This window comes from Drosophila simulans, unplaced genomic scaffold, assembly GCF_016746395.2.
Source record: "Drosophila simulans strain w501 unplaced genomic scaffold, Prin_Dsim_3.1 Segkk16_quiver_pilon, whole genome shotgun sequence".
In the NCBI taxonomy this organism is placed as follows: domain Eukaryota; kingdom Metazoa; phylum Arthropoda; class Insecta; order Diptera; family Drosophilidae; genus Drosophila; species Drosophila simulans.
In genome coordinates this window covers 220,365-232,879 of record NW_025416812.1, presented here as the reverse complement: position 1 = coordinate 232,879, position 12,515 = coordinate 220,365, and the positions used below count along the sequence as shown (strand labels likewise).

The 12,515-nt window shown below is 36.4% G+C and overlaps 1 protein-coding gene across 1 annotated transcript; it reads left to right on the top strand.

Moving 5' to 3' along the window:
• Nucleotides 1-6,617: 6,617 nt before the first annotated feature.
• On the top strand, nt 6,618-11,839 carry LOC27208423 (piezo-type mechanosensitive ion channel component). Its single transcript, XM_039298175.2, has 4 exons — nt 6,618-7,014; nt 10,780-11,333; nt 11,396-11,632; nt 11,697-11,839. The coding sequence occupies exons 1-4, from the start codon at nt 6,713-6,715 to the stop codon at nt 11,723-11,725; spliced, it is 1,122 nt and encodes a 373-aa protein (XP_039154109.1). The 5' UTR covers nt 6,618-6,712; the 3' UTR covers nt 11,726-11,839.
• The last annotated feature ends 676 nt before the right edge of the window (nt 11,840-12,515 follow it).

Genomic DNA, 12,515 nt, shown 5'->3' with positions numbered 1-12,515 from the left:
ACTGCAGGTCCTCCCATAAATGCGCGCGCTGCACCAACCGCAGCATCATATGAGTACCCTCTTGAATGTGTGCGACGGTGAGCCCAGGATGACGAATTCCATTACAAAATTTGTAAATGTATGCAAATACTCGTTGCAGTGAGGGGTAAGAATTTGCGAATTTGGAGCTAGCAATTACATCCACGTACGGCGACTTTACGATGAACACACTTCGACGAAGCTCAAGCACCGGTTTGTCAGGACAAACAGCTGTTGGCCAATCTCTTTCAGGCTCCGTAAGATAGGCGGGTCCATGCGACCAGAGTGACGATTCGCTAAGCTCAGACGGCAGGGATCCTCTGGATAAGATGTCAGCCGGATTTAACGCTGTTGGAACATACCGCCAAGCCGTGACATCTGTCAGCTCCTGAATGGCAGCAACCCTATTTGCCACAAATATGTTGGAGAGGTCCGGATGGCTGTCGATTATGCTCGTGAACACGGAGTAAAAATCCGCCCAGTTTGCGTAGCCTCCGCCAAACGTTGGCAGCTGCACAGGCGGCAACGGCATCGGCCGCGGCTGCGTTTGAGGACCACTACACTGGTGGGGCACAACACCTTCCGCAAGCGTTGAGTGCGGCGTGAAGTGCACATTGCGTTTGGCCATTTCCGCGCGCACACTAGCCTTGCATTCAACGATGAATTCATCAAAAGACTCGCTCATTTCACTGCCAATTTCGTCGAAATCCAATTCCTCCAGTTCTGTATGCAGAACATTGAAGGCACCTTGCAGCTCATTAATCTGCTCCAGCCTCACCGTAAGAGTGGGTTCGTCGTATCCGCTAAGCGTCTCATTAGACAGCGACGTTTGTAGCCTCTGCAACCTGCTGAACAGCGCATTGGCTTTGCGCTTTAAAAAGGTCACCCTGTTTTTTTCACCTTCAGCGGGCATAGCAACAAATCGCCTTTGATTCGGTTCAGCAGGAAGATGAGCACAAAATAGATGCCGAAAATGCAAGCGGGGTCAATGCACTCAACGATATATGTAGCAATGTATGTATATATGCAATGCTAGCTCGCTTAAACACAGCCACTACACCGAAATCTCCACTCACTTGTCCAACCGATTGCGATTTAATGTATTTATATTTATTTATAAGCGGGATAAGTGCATTAATTAATGCATGTAAATTAACACGAATCACGTCGGGGTCACCAAATGTTTAGCTCTTGAGCTTTTTCAATAGCTGTTGCGAATAATAAAACCGAAGAAAGTTTGCTTTTATAACGACAGTTTTTATTTTGCGAATAGTTATTATTTTACGAGAGCGATAATCGAATGCGTAAGTTTAGTCTTTTCCGAAACACGAAGAATTGGCAACTGGCGGGCAGGCAGCCGAAATGCAGCGCCCAAGCTTAACGTAGGTGGCTAACAACAACAAACAAGGAATGAGCGCCGTACAGATAAATGCGTGCGAGAGCAGCGGTTTGCACTATGGGCATCGCAACTGCTACCACTGATTAATTTGACTTATAATATTAAAGAATATGATTAGTCTACTGTACAGTTTTGGCGGCTGCATGACCCAACATTAATATTAAAGTCAAGTAGGGCTCCAGGTATATTTAGATCTCATACAACTTTTGAAACGGTCTGGATAGCAGACAAATGATTCAAATAAGGAAAAAATTGATGTTATAAACAAAACTAACGCTTGGGAGCGTGGCTATCAGAAAACAATTAGATTGCTATGCCAATGTCTCTAATTTGAAAGGAAATAAAGGGGAATGTCTGTTAGTTTTCTTGAAAAAGAATAAGGTGAGAAAGTTGCAGTGTTCTGGCCCCATGATGGAACTCTTAACATTGAACTCTTTTATCAACAAATTATCCGGTTTGAAATTATCAGAAAATGGTCTAAAATATTTCGTTAAGGACGGTGGTCTTGAATGGTAAAATGTCCCTAGCGTAAGAGACGAAAACTTATTCAAATTTTTGGCTACAATCCATTATTGAACTTCCTTTCGACTGCTTAATGACTCGTTAATGTCATCAGTGATGATTTCAACCACCACGAATGTGTCCAAGACACTTTTATTACAATTTTTCGTGCTGATTAGACAGCTTCGGTTCTAAATAGCTCTCCGCCATGTTACTAATTAGCCTTATCTAATAAAACGTTTATTAGTCTTTTCTTAAATATTTTGTATACTCTTGATCGCCCTTCTATCTTAGAGGGTTTCTTAGACATTGGGTTAAATTACTTGTTAATTTACCGTAGGCTTGGCCAATGGCTATAGTAATTATTTGAAATGGTGGAGTAAAACGCGAGGCGATTTAGGTAAAGTTTAATAACTGTTTTATTTGACATAAGCGTGGCACCGTTGTGAGTCGTTTGGAAGTTAACATAAGAAGAAGGAAGTTTCCAGAAAAACAAAAATAACTTATTCAGATCAGTGTGACCAACTTTCGGTATATAGTTGTTGCCAAATTAACATACATAATATTTTAGTATTTCAATACTCCTTCTCAACAACATATTCAGAAACAATTCATTTCAGTTATACATTTTAAGTGCTTGTTTTTCTTTAGTTTTTTTGTTAAAATATCTGATAACATGTCGTTTGTACATATATATTTTACATCAATATCCTTTTTGGAATAAAGTTCCCTAACATAGTGGTACTTTATGTCTATATGCTTACTTCTATTATGTAATACTGTATTCTTAGCTAAACATAAAGCACTCTGATTATCGCAAATAATAAAAATTGAGTGATCTATCAAAAAACCCATTTCCTTCAGAAACTTTTTTATAAATACTGCTTTTGTTTTGCAACTGAATGCATTGTATCTTTCCTGGTTGTAATTGCCAAATACATTAGTGATCCTATAAGTGACTGGTAGTCCTTTTCGTTAATATGCTTGCAGTTAGGATCAGTACACTTAACTTGGAAATTTCCCTCCAAAGGCGTTGCTACCGATTTGCAATCTAACATGCCCGAGGTGTGTAGCATACTCTCGATATATGTCTTGTGACCTATGGATATGGCTCCAGTTTCACCTTCTCGCTCAACTTCGATGCCCAAGAAATGATTAAGCTGTCCGCTATCTACTACTTTAAACTCTTTGGCAATTGACTCTTTTATACCAATCAAATCATCTTTACATGAGCTTGCAATAAGAAGATCGTCGACATATACTGCAATTATATTAATATTGTCCTTCTCATACACACACGGCTCGCTGGCACAGGGAACAAAATGCAGTTTTTGTAAGACTTCGTTGAGCTTGGCGTTCCACTCTGTTTTAGTCCGTAAAGTGACTTCTTTAGTCTCAAAACTTTTCCATAATGTTTATTATCAAATCCATCGGGTTGCTTCATATAGACTTCTTCGCTTAATTCGCTATTTAAGTAAGCTGTCGATACATCCATCTGATGTAGAAATAAGTTATGCTCAACAGCCAGAGATATAATAAGTCTCACCGACGATTATCTGACAACTGGTGAAAACGTTTCAAAAAAGTCGATACCATATTGTTGTGCACATCCTTTAGCCACCAACCTCGATTTAAATCGCATCACATTGCCATCCTTATCTCCTTTGATGCCAAAAACCCACTTACTACCGATGGCTTTCTTACCTTCTGGTAAGTCCTGTAGCTCCCATGTCTGATTAGCTTCGAGGGCGTCAATCTCCTTCTGAATTGATGCTACCCACTCTTGACTCATTTCAGACTGCGTCGCTTCAGCAAACGTAATAGGTACCTTGACATCTTGAACCTTTATCATGTTCAACAAGTTGTATTGTTTTCGTGGACGCCCGGGCTTTTCAGGACCATGAATTTCCCGTTCTTCGGTATCATCGCTCTTCGCACTCTCGTAAACATCGGCTTCATTAATCTCGCTGTCAATTTGCTTATCCTCGAGCACGTCAGCATCTTCTTTGTTGTTGTCCGCTGCCAAAATCTGCGAACAATCAACTCCAATTTCGTCAATAAGTGCCGTCTCGTTCTCGCTGTTTCCATTCTTCGGATTCCCTATAGTTTCCTCTAGAAAAGCGACGTCTCTACTTTCGATTACCTGGTTCGATCCAATGCGCATTAATCTGTAGGCCTTCGCTGTTGTTGAATACCCTATCACCATGCATTCAATGCCTTTTGGCTTGAACTTTCCTGCATGTTTCTTATTCAATGCAATCGCCTTGCATCCAAAGATTTTTAATATCGAAGGCTTTTTACCTGTCCACAGTTCGAATGGTGTTTGACTCTTCAACGCCCTTGTCTCCGATCTGTTGCGTAGATATGCTGCAGTCCTAACTGCCTCTCCCCACAGGGACTCATTCACTCCTGAATGTATAATCATGCTCCTTGCCATTCCCACAAGCGTCCGGTTAGCGCGCTCAGCAACCTGGTTTTGCTGCGGAGTGTACGGTACTGTCAATTGCCGCTTGATACCGTTTTTAGATAGGAACTTCTGAAACTCGTGGCTTATATATTCGCGACCGTTATCGCTGCGAATTGCTTTAAGTTTTTCACCGGTATGTTTTTCTGCAAACGCGACAAAGTTTTTAAACGTGGAAAGCAATTCATCACGGGTCTTCAAAAAATATACGAACATATAACGCGAATAGTCATCAATAAATGTTACGAAATATCTTGCTCCACTGGCAGATACTTTGTTCATTGGCCCGCAAATGTCCGAATGCACTAGCCCTAGCACTTTGTCCGCACGATTTTCTGCCATTTTTGGGAATGGTTTCACACAGATTTTACCTTTAGCTCATGCAATTCGGTCTATGTCCACAACATTTTTGATTGACTTTAAGCCATTGACCATATTGTCACTTGCCATCTTTTTTAGGATCGCCATGTTCAAATGACCATAACGATAATGCCACTTCTACATTTCATTATTTGCACACAAGTACATGCACCGATTGTACGAAGTATCAACAACAAAAAGATTTCCAGCTTTTCTTGCCTGTAACACTTCTTCATTTCGACCGTCCTTTATATACGCACTTTGCTTGTGAAAAATCACTTTATACCCTTTTTCAACGGCTTTCGCTACCGATATGAAATTACTTTGCAAGCTTTTTACGTAAAGCACATTTTTCAAATTAACGGAACCATTCTTTGTTTTAACGGCCACCGTACCGACGCCATCCAAAAATATATAGATTTCTCCTGCAAGTAATATTTTCTCTTTATGCTCTTTAATGTCCGCGAACTTTCACAACACATGTGAGCATTTGCTCCACTGTCCAAGCACCACATCGATTTCGCTAAAACGTCATTTTTATTTACACTTGCAAGCATAGTAAACGACTTCTCTTTTGCAGATGTTTCTATTTCATCATTTTTCTCTTTCACTTTGCACTGCGCAATAAAGTGACCCTCCCGACCACATCGAAAGCATTTTTTATTCTTCATTGCATCACTGTCCTTCTGCGCCGATCTATTTTTCTTGTCTCCCTTTCCACTGGGACGCGACACAAACGCTTGCTGCACACAAAGTTCCGTTTCGTCCGAACTCACTCTTTGTCTCTCTCCCCCTTCTATAATTTTTACTTTTAAATCAGAGAGAGTCGGTAACTGTTCGCGCGTTTCGATCGCTACCACGAAATTTTCGAATTTCTTACCGAGTCCCGACAGCATCAAAATAGTAAGAATATCTTCAGAAATGTCCATATCAATTTCTTTCAGTCTTTCGACGATATCCACAAAATCATTTATGTAATTTTGTACGCACGCATTTTCCGACAAACTCAACCGGAGTAATTTCCTGAACAAGGTAATTTTCCTGGCGGGTCCACGAGGCTTGTACACAGCTGCAAGCTTGTCCCAAGCTTCATTAGAACTAGCGCAGTTTTTAATCAAATTAATTTCTGAAGCCTTCACGTACAGCAATATTGTTGCTAGTGCTTTTTCGTCTAGTTCGTCGAGTTGGGCTCCTTGCTCAGCTGTATCACCATCCTGCTTCACGCGTCTTCCGCACACCAACGACCACATACCCTAGTGCACCAATACACTCTTCATTTGCACCGACCATACTGCGTAATTTTTGCCGTCCAATTTGTCGATCGCACACAGCCCTTGTCCGCTCAAGTTTATAAAAAAAGTTCAAGCTAATTATATACAATAATTATTTTCCTCTTGATCACACACAATTATTAAAGTCGTTACTACTCCTGGGCCCATAACCTATTTGAAATGGTGGAGTAAAACGCTAGGCGATTTAGTTAAAGATTAATAACTGTTTTATTTGACATAAGCGTGGCACCGTTGTGAGTCGTTTGGAAGTTAACACAAGAAGAAGGAAGTTTCCAGAAAAACAAAAAGAACTTATTCAGATCAGTGTGACCAACTTTCGGTATATAGTTGTTGCCAAATTAACATACATAATATTTTAGTATTTTAATAGTTATGAAAAAAGATGTTCTTTCTCCGATATCAACTTCATATTTAGATTATCTCTCGACATTTGCAATAAGCACTAAATTAAACAAGAATTCATAGCTAAATAGTGCATTGCCATGTAAACGTTGCGATACGAGCAGCACCAAAAACAGACGATACACCACTATATATATATATTAAATTTTTATCAATATCAATAATAGTATTTAAAATAGTAATAATATTTTTATTTTTTAGTATCGGTATAAATATAGCACTAGTGTACTGGAGACGTATATCCAAGGAAACAAAGTGCCTTTTACATTTCTTCTGATGTTGATTGTGCAGTTTATTACGATTGTAACGGAACGCGCCATTTATTTACGAAAAGCACTGATATACAAAATTTGTTTTCATTTTATCTCGGTATTGGGAATTCATATTTGGATGTTTTTTTTGGTGCCGTATATAACATCACACAGTTTTGGTGAAACTGCCCCTGTTTTGTTTTATTTAATAAAATGCCTGCATATGTTGCTTTCTGCATACCAAATAAGATGTGGTTACCCAAAACGAATTTTGGGTAATGTATTTACAAAAGGATATTCATTGGCGAACTATATAGCTTTTAAAATGTAAATTACGACAAAAGTTTTTCCCACATATTGATAGAAATTTTTGCTAGAGTAAAGGACACTGAAATATGTATTTAATAAGGCTTTAATTATTATAGGCTAGTTTATTTATATTGTGATTAACGTAATGCAACAGAACTTTTATAAATTAATTAAAAAAAAAAAAAATTAAAAAAAAATGCAGACCCTCTGTAAGATATTTTGTGACTGGGATTGCCAACAATTTAGCTTTTGAAGTCTTGCCGTGGGCACTTCTTGTATATGTCGGATAGAGCTAACAGAATTCGATAAAACTACTTGTCTCGTAACTACTTAGGATTTGCTCTTAAGGGCCAAGAAAATCTATGTTGTACGTTTGTAGCGGTTGCCCATCTTTGCAGGGTGGAAGATATTCGTTTTATGCTCTCCTTACTTACGGTTGCTTACAAAACATGGTAGATTATATAGATTATTTCTAACTTCTTTTCCCATTTTAGTACGTAGAACTTTTTAAGTCTAAAAAGTGGTCCTGCTCTTCTCGTTCCATAGCCTGTGAATTTGCAGTCGATTATTGCCATCAGCTAGTCGTCTTGAGAACATTATTCTACTCTGAAAGTTGTTCTCCGTGATCATCATCAAGATAGCTGGACTGAAATCATCAGCGTGACGAATACCAGCTCGTATGACGTCGTATTGGAATTCCTGCAGCTGAAGGATTCAACGAGCTAGTTGGGCGCACAAGTCCTCTTTCTGAATAATCTTAGACAGGGCATTACAGTGTGTAATGTAGGCAAACTCTGCATTTTTTCAATGCTTCCACCACAGCTAGGATTTTAATATTGCTTATGTAGTATACTGGATATCGATCATCGTCTAGGGATTTCTGTAACAAAACGACGTTAAAATCGTCACTTATGCGCCAGTATGTAACTCAACCTTGAGCAGGTTATGCAAAATGTTTAAGACTGGCTTTATACGATCAGCATCATACGATTTTTTAATGAATCTTCAGAATTAGTATTGTGTTTTCTGTGCTGACGGACTTAATCATATTAATTAAATTTTGAGCTTAAACTCTGAGCATATCTAAAATAATTTTTCTAATGTTTTACTTAACTTATTTTTCTAAAGCTTCTTTATCGGTTTTTGCTGGGACTATTACGTTGTCAGCGTTCAGTTTAGTCAGTAGTTATTGCGTGTTAGATAAAAAAGTTAAAGTTTAAAGTTTAAAGTTTACATGACGTTGCAATCTGCTTGGCGAATTGTAAAATGGAAAGATACTCGGCGATATAGAATTGTCCGTGGTGAGTGACGAACGATACATATTTTTGAATTTATTCTTTAATATCTAAGTGATTGAATCCGTTTTTTCAGTCGATTGAGTTGAATGTTAATTTGATGCTTGATTAAACGTAAGGGAAAGTGATATCTGATTTTGACATTGTTAATTAGATATTGTTAATTCGGTGTCCGTCTCGTTTTGTTGACCAAAATAACTGGATTTCTTTGTTCTGACTCGGAAGTCTGGATGATCGCGTCCGCATTTGGAAATCTGCGCGGTCTAGAGTATATCATTATATCGCCGTTAGGAATTAAACGCATTCCACTTTTGCACTTTTTTAACATTGGATTTTAATGTTTCTTGTTAGTCATTCTAACTAATTTTTTGTTAATTAGCTTCAACAAATTTTAGATTATATTTACTTCCAGTATAATTCATAGCAGTACATATTTCATTATTTACTTCCACAGCTATGCAAATATGTACATATATGCGTGAGCTTACACACTTTACACATGCTGGCTGCTCCCATTTTTTCACAGAGTGCGTTTGTTGGAAATTCTTAAGCGATGCGAACGAAATTTTTACTTTGAACGCATTACTATCTACCTTTGATAATCAACATTTTTTTTATTTACCTATTTGCCATTTAGCACGATAGATGTAACATTTCGTATCCCTGTTCAGTTTCTATACTGCTAGATTCTTGGAGGTACTTTTTTGTAAATATTTATTGGGTATCGTTTGCATCATATATTCAGTTTAGTATATTCACAAATTCGCTCAGAAATTTTTGCATTGTAGAGTAGTAGCTTATTGCCACGCGAATCCTCAATTCGTCATATCGCCGCTAACTCTTTAATCTGACAAAAGTATTTTCGTAGACTTTCTCCATTTTTAATATTTCTGTCCGACATGAGCTTATGTATCCTTGCACTTTTGGTTGCGGTCTTAAGTGCATCAGGCAGGACGGTTAGCAGCTTTACCCAACCTGTTAACTCACGCTCGAGGTTGGAAAACATCTTTGCAAGGGGCTGCAGCGATCGGTTAGCAAAAATTAATTTCTGTAAGTCATCCAGATCATTTAAATCGGCATGTCTTTAAACTCTGTCACATACACTTTTATGGATTGAACAAAGACACTAGAATAACAAGATGGCACACGATTTTTTCGACGTGGCCTTATAGTTTAGAAATACTAATAGCCGAATCATAATATCACAAAATAAGTTTCAAAAATGACTTTACATTAGAATATTTGTCATTAGAGTACTCAGCTTGCAACGTGTGAAAAATTAATAAGGCAATGATTGTTGAGTTCTTTTATCCGCACTTCGTGCCTCAAGATATGACTTTTGCAATAAACAGTTTTCATATTTGTATTTATTTTATAAATTTTTATTCTCAATAGACGTGGATTTCCGGAAACTAATGGCACCATCTGATATTTATTTTTTATACGTTTGTAAAATACACATTAAAGTTTTTGAAATATTTTTTAAAATAATGAAAAACAAATGTGTATAAAAAAGTTTATAATTGAGCAATGCATTAAGTACACAAATAAAAGTAGTGCTTTCTCATTAAGTGTTTTTAAGTAAATAATGAATTTTCTATATATTACACATAATTAATTATCAACATATGTATATATAAATATGTAAGCGATTGCAACAACGAATTTAAAAAACTATAAAATTATAATTGTCAGGTCGTGAATTTTTAATTATTTTTTTATTTCATCACATTGCTACGAAATTGGTCAAAACTCCAAACTTCGTTTCTTCGATCAGAATTGATTTCGGCCCGAAAATCGTCTTCTAGCTCAAGTACGCCCACATATAAAAGTTCTCGTCTATTGTTTTTACTCACACAAGCAAGCAAATTCTATTTTTAGATTTCTTACACTCTCAGCGTAAGCGAGCGGAAAGAGAGCAATTTTGGCCGTCACCAAAAAAGTGGCTGCATAGTGCCAAACCAATGTATGGCGGTTACGCATCTTGTTATTCTAGTGTATTTGTCCTGAGTGTATACCACTTTATCAAGAAAAATAAATTGTTTGACTCTACTGTGGATATATTTTCAAGTATTTAAGTAGAATTTTTTGGATATTTTCAGCACTTTTGCCGTTAATTAGCCTTTTAAGTAGGTTCCCACTTAATTATTATTTCGGAGGACCTACTGGGAGTCCACTATTTAAACAAGAGTCTAAATATTTTTCAAATTAAATGCTTCTATTTACTTTTTTTCTAAAAACATTTTAGATATTACTTACTAGAAAAACTTACAAGAAAACAAATTTTTTGCCGTGCAAGGGGATGTAACCTCCATATAGTATATATTGTCTGTTTAAATAATAAAATTACAAAAAAAGCAGTTATGACAATGTTCATAAGGAATCCTTTCATAATCTTCATCTAGATACCTAACACTAGCAAAATTTCTATCAAATGTATGATGTTTAATACGTTAATAATATGTATTTATATTTAATCTTTATTTAGTTACATGGAAATACCATTTTTGTATATTCTGCGAACAATGTTAGACTGGGTATGCATAGATACAACTCTTACAGTAATGGAATGGATAAAAATGGAGGACATTTTCCAGTCGGTGTTTATTGTACGTTGCTATAGGCAAATGGATACAGACTTTCCTGTTCTACGAGGAGAACCGAAAGCTTTGTATTCAAAACTTCTAATTGGTGGAACAATTATATTAATTCTCATTGCCCTGATTTGGAGTCCACTGTTCCTATTTGCACTTGTTGGAACAGTCGGTAAGCCTAATATACCACAAAAGGCGGATATAGCAGTAAAAATTAATCATTATGAACCAATATATGTTTCACAAAGCAATTCCGACATTCTTCAATTTTCAAACTCCGATCTTCAAAAGCTAACTAACCGTATAATTTTGGATAACTATGCATCGGATTCTATGATGCTTTATGACGCGGTTGATGTTACCGCTATTAAGTTTTATGAAAACTCCATATCTCTATGGAATATGCCGCCACCTGATAAAGAACGTTTATTACATGATTTGAGTAATGGTGAGTTTTTTATATAACGCTAAAAAATTATATTTTGCATTATACATATTAAAAATATTTAGGTGCAAAATTGGATATACACCTAACTCTTACATTAAAATGTAATTTGACACCAGAAGCAGTAATCTATGAAACTACTTATACACTAACGGAGAACAAAGTACATACAAGGGATAAGCTCATAAGACTCATGTCTGCCGATTTTTCCAATGAGAAAGTTATTGTACCGAATATTTTACCAAAGTTTATCACTGTTCAAAGACAACAAGCTAATGCAAAATTTATAAAGGACTACGATGGTACGTACTGAACCCTTTTAACATTCACAAATGAAATAGCCTTTTTTAAATCGTATGGATTCAGGTCGGCAACATATAAGGCTAGATGGTTGAGAAGCCTACTCTCTTATAATTTGATTCAAAACTTTACCACGCTCACACTTTAAGAAAATGGTTTTGCCACTGTAACGTTAAAAACAAGGAAAAAGCTCTAACGCTACCAAATATTAAAAAATGTACGGAATTTTTTTGATTTTATTATTTTGTAAAATTGTTAAATATGAACTAACAATTGTAGGATGCTCGCATTGAGGGAGTGTGTTAAAAATCAACCCTAGTTCGATATGTCGTTGAATTGCGACTCTGGTATGAACTGCAATGCACGCATCTTATACATACATATATTTAAGTCTGTAGTATAAAGTACAGTAGTATAAATAGATGTGTAAGAAGACAAGAAGAAGTTCAGTCACAAATGAACTTTCATGGTGCTCACATGTAAATGATCAAAATACCCGCGCCTAACGCATACGGAAAGATGATCTCCATGAAAAATAAATTAGTTGGACAAAATAATCTTAGACTTAAGAAACATAACATAATTTAACTGCCGCAGTCGGTAGGATACAAAAAATATGCGAGAAAAGAACGTTCGAGTGGAAAATAAGTTAAATATTAAAATCCAGTGCTCGAAATATTTCCCAAAATAAATTCGTGGAAACTCTTCAACAACATATAAAATTATAAGAAAGTGCAGTAAAAAAAAAACTTTTATAAAAAAAAAGAACAATAAAGCAATTTTATAATACAACACTAAAATTAAATATTAACAATATAAAAAGTGAAACTAGAAAAACATAACATTAAATCCGAAAAAAAAAAATAAAACACAAAATTTAAAATT

What these genes read in the sequence shown, in the direction of transcription:
- LOC27208423 (XM_039298175.2), top strand. Translation starts at nt 6,713, where the DNA reads ATGTTGATTGTGCAGTTTATTACGATTGTAACGGAACGCGCCATTTAT. An exon ending in AACTATATAGCTTTTAAAAT is followed by an intron (nt 7,015 to 10,779) that starts GTAAATTACGAC and finishes ATCTTTATTTAG; the next exon opens with TTACATGGAAATACCATTTT. An exon ending in ATTTATAAAGGACTACGATG is followed by an intron (nt 11,633 to 11,696) that starts GTACGTACTGAA and finishes GTATGGATTCAG; the next exon opens with GTCGGCAACATATAAGGCTA.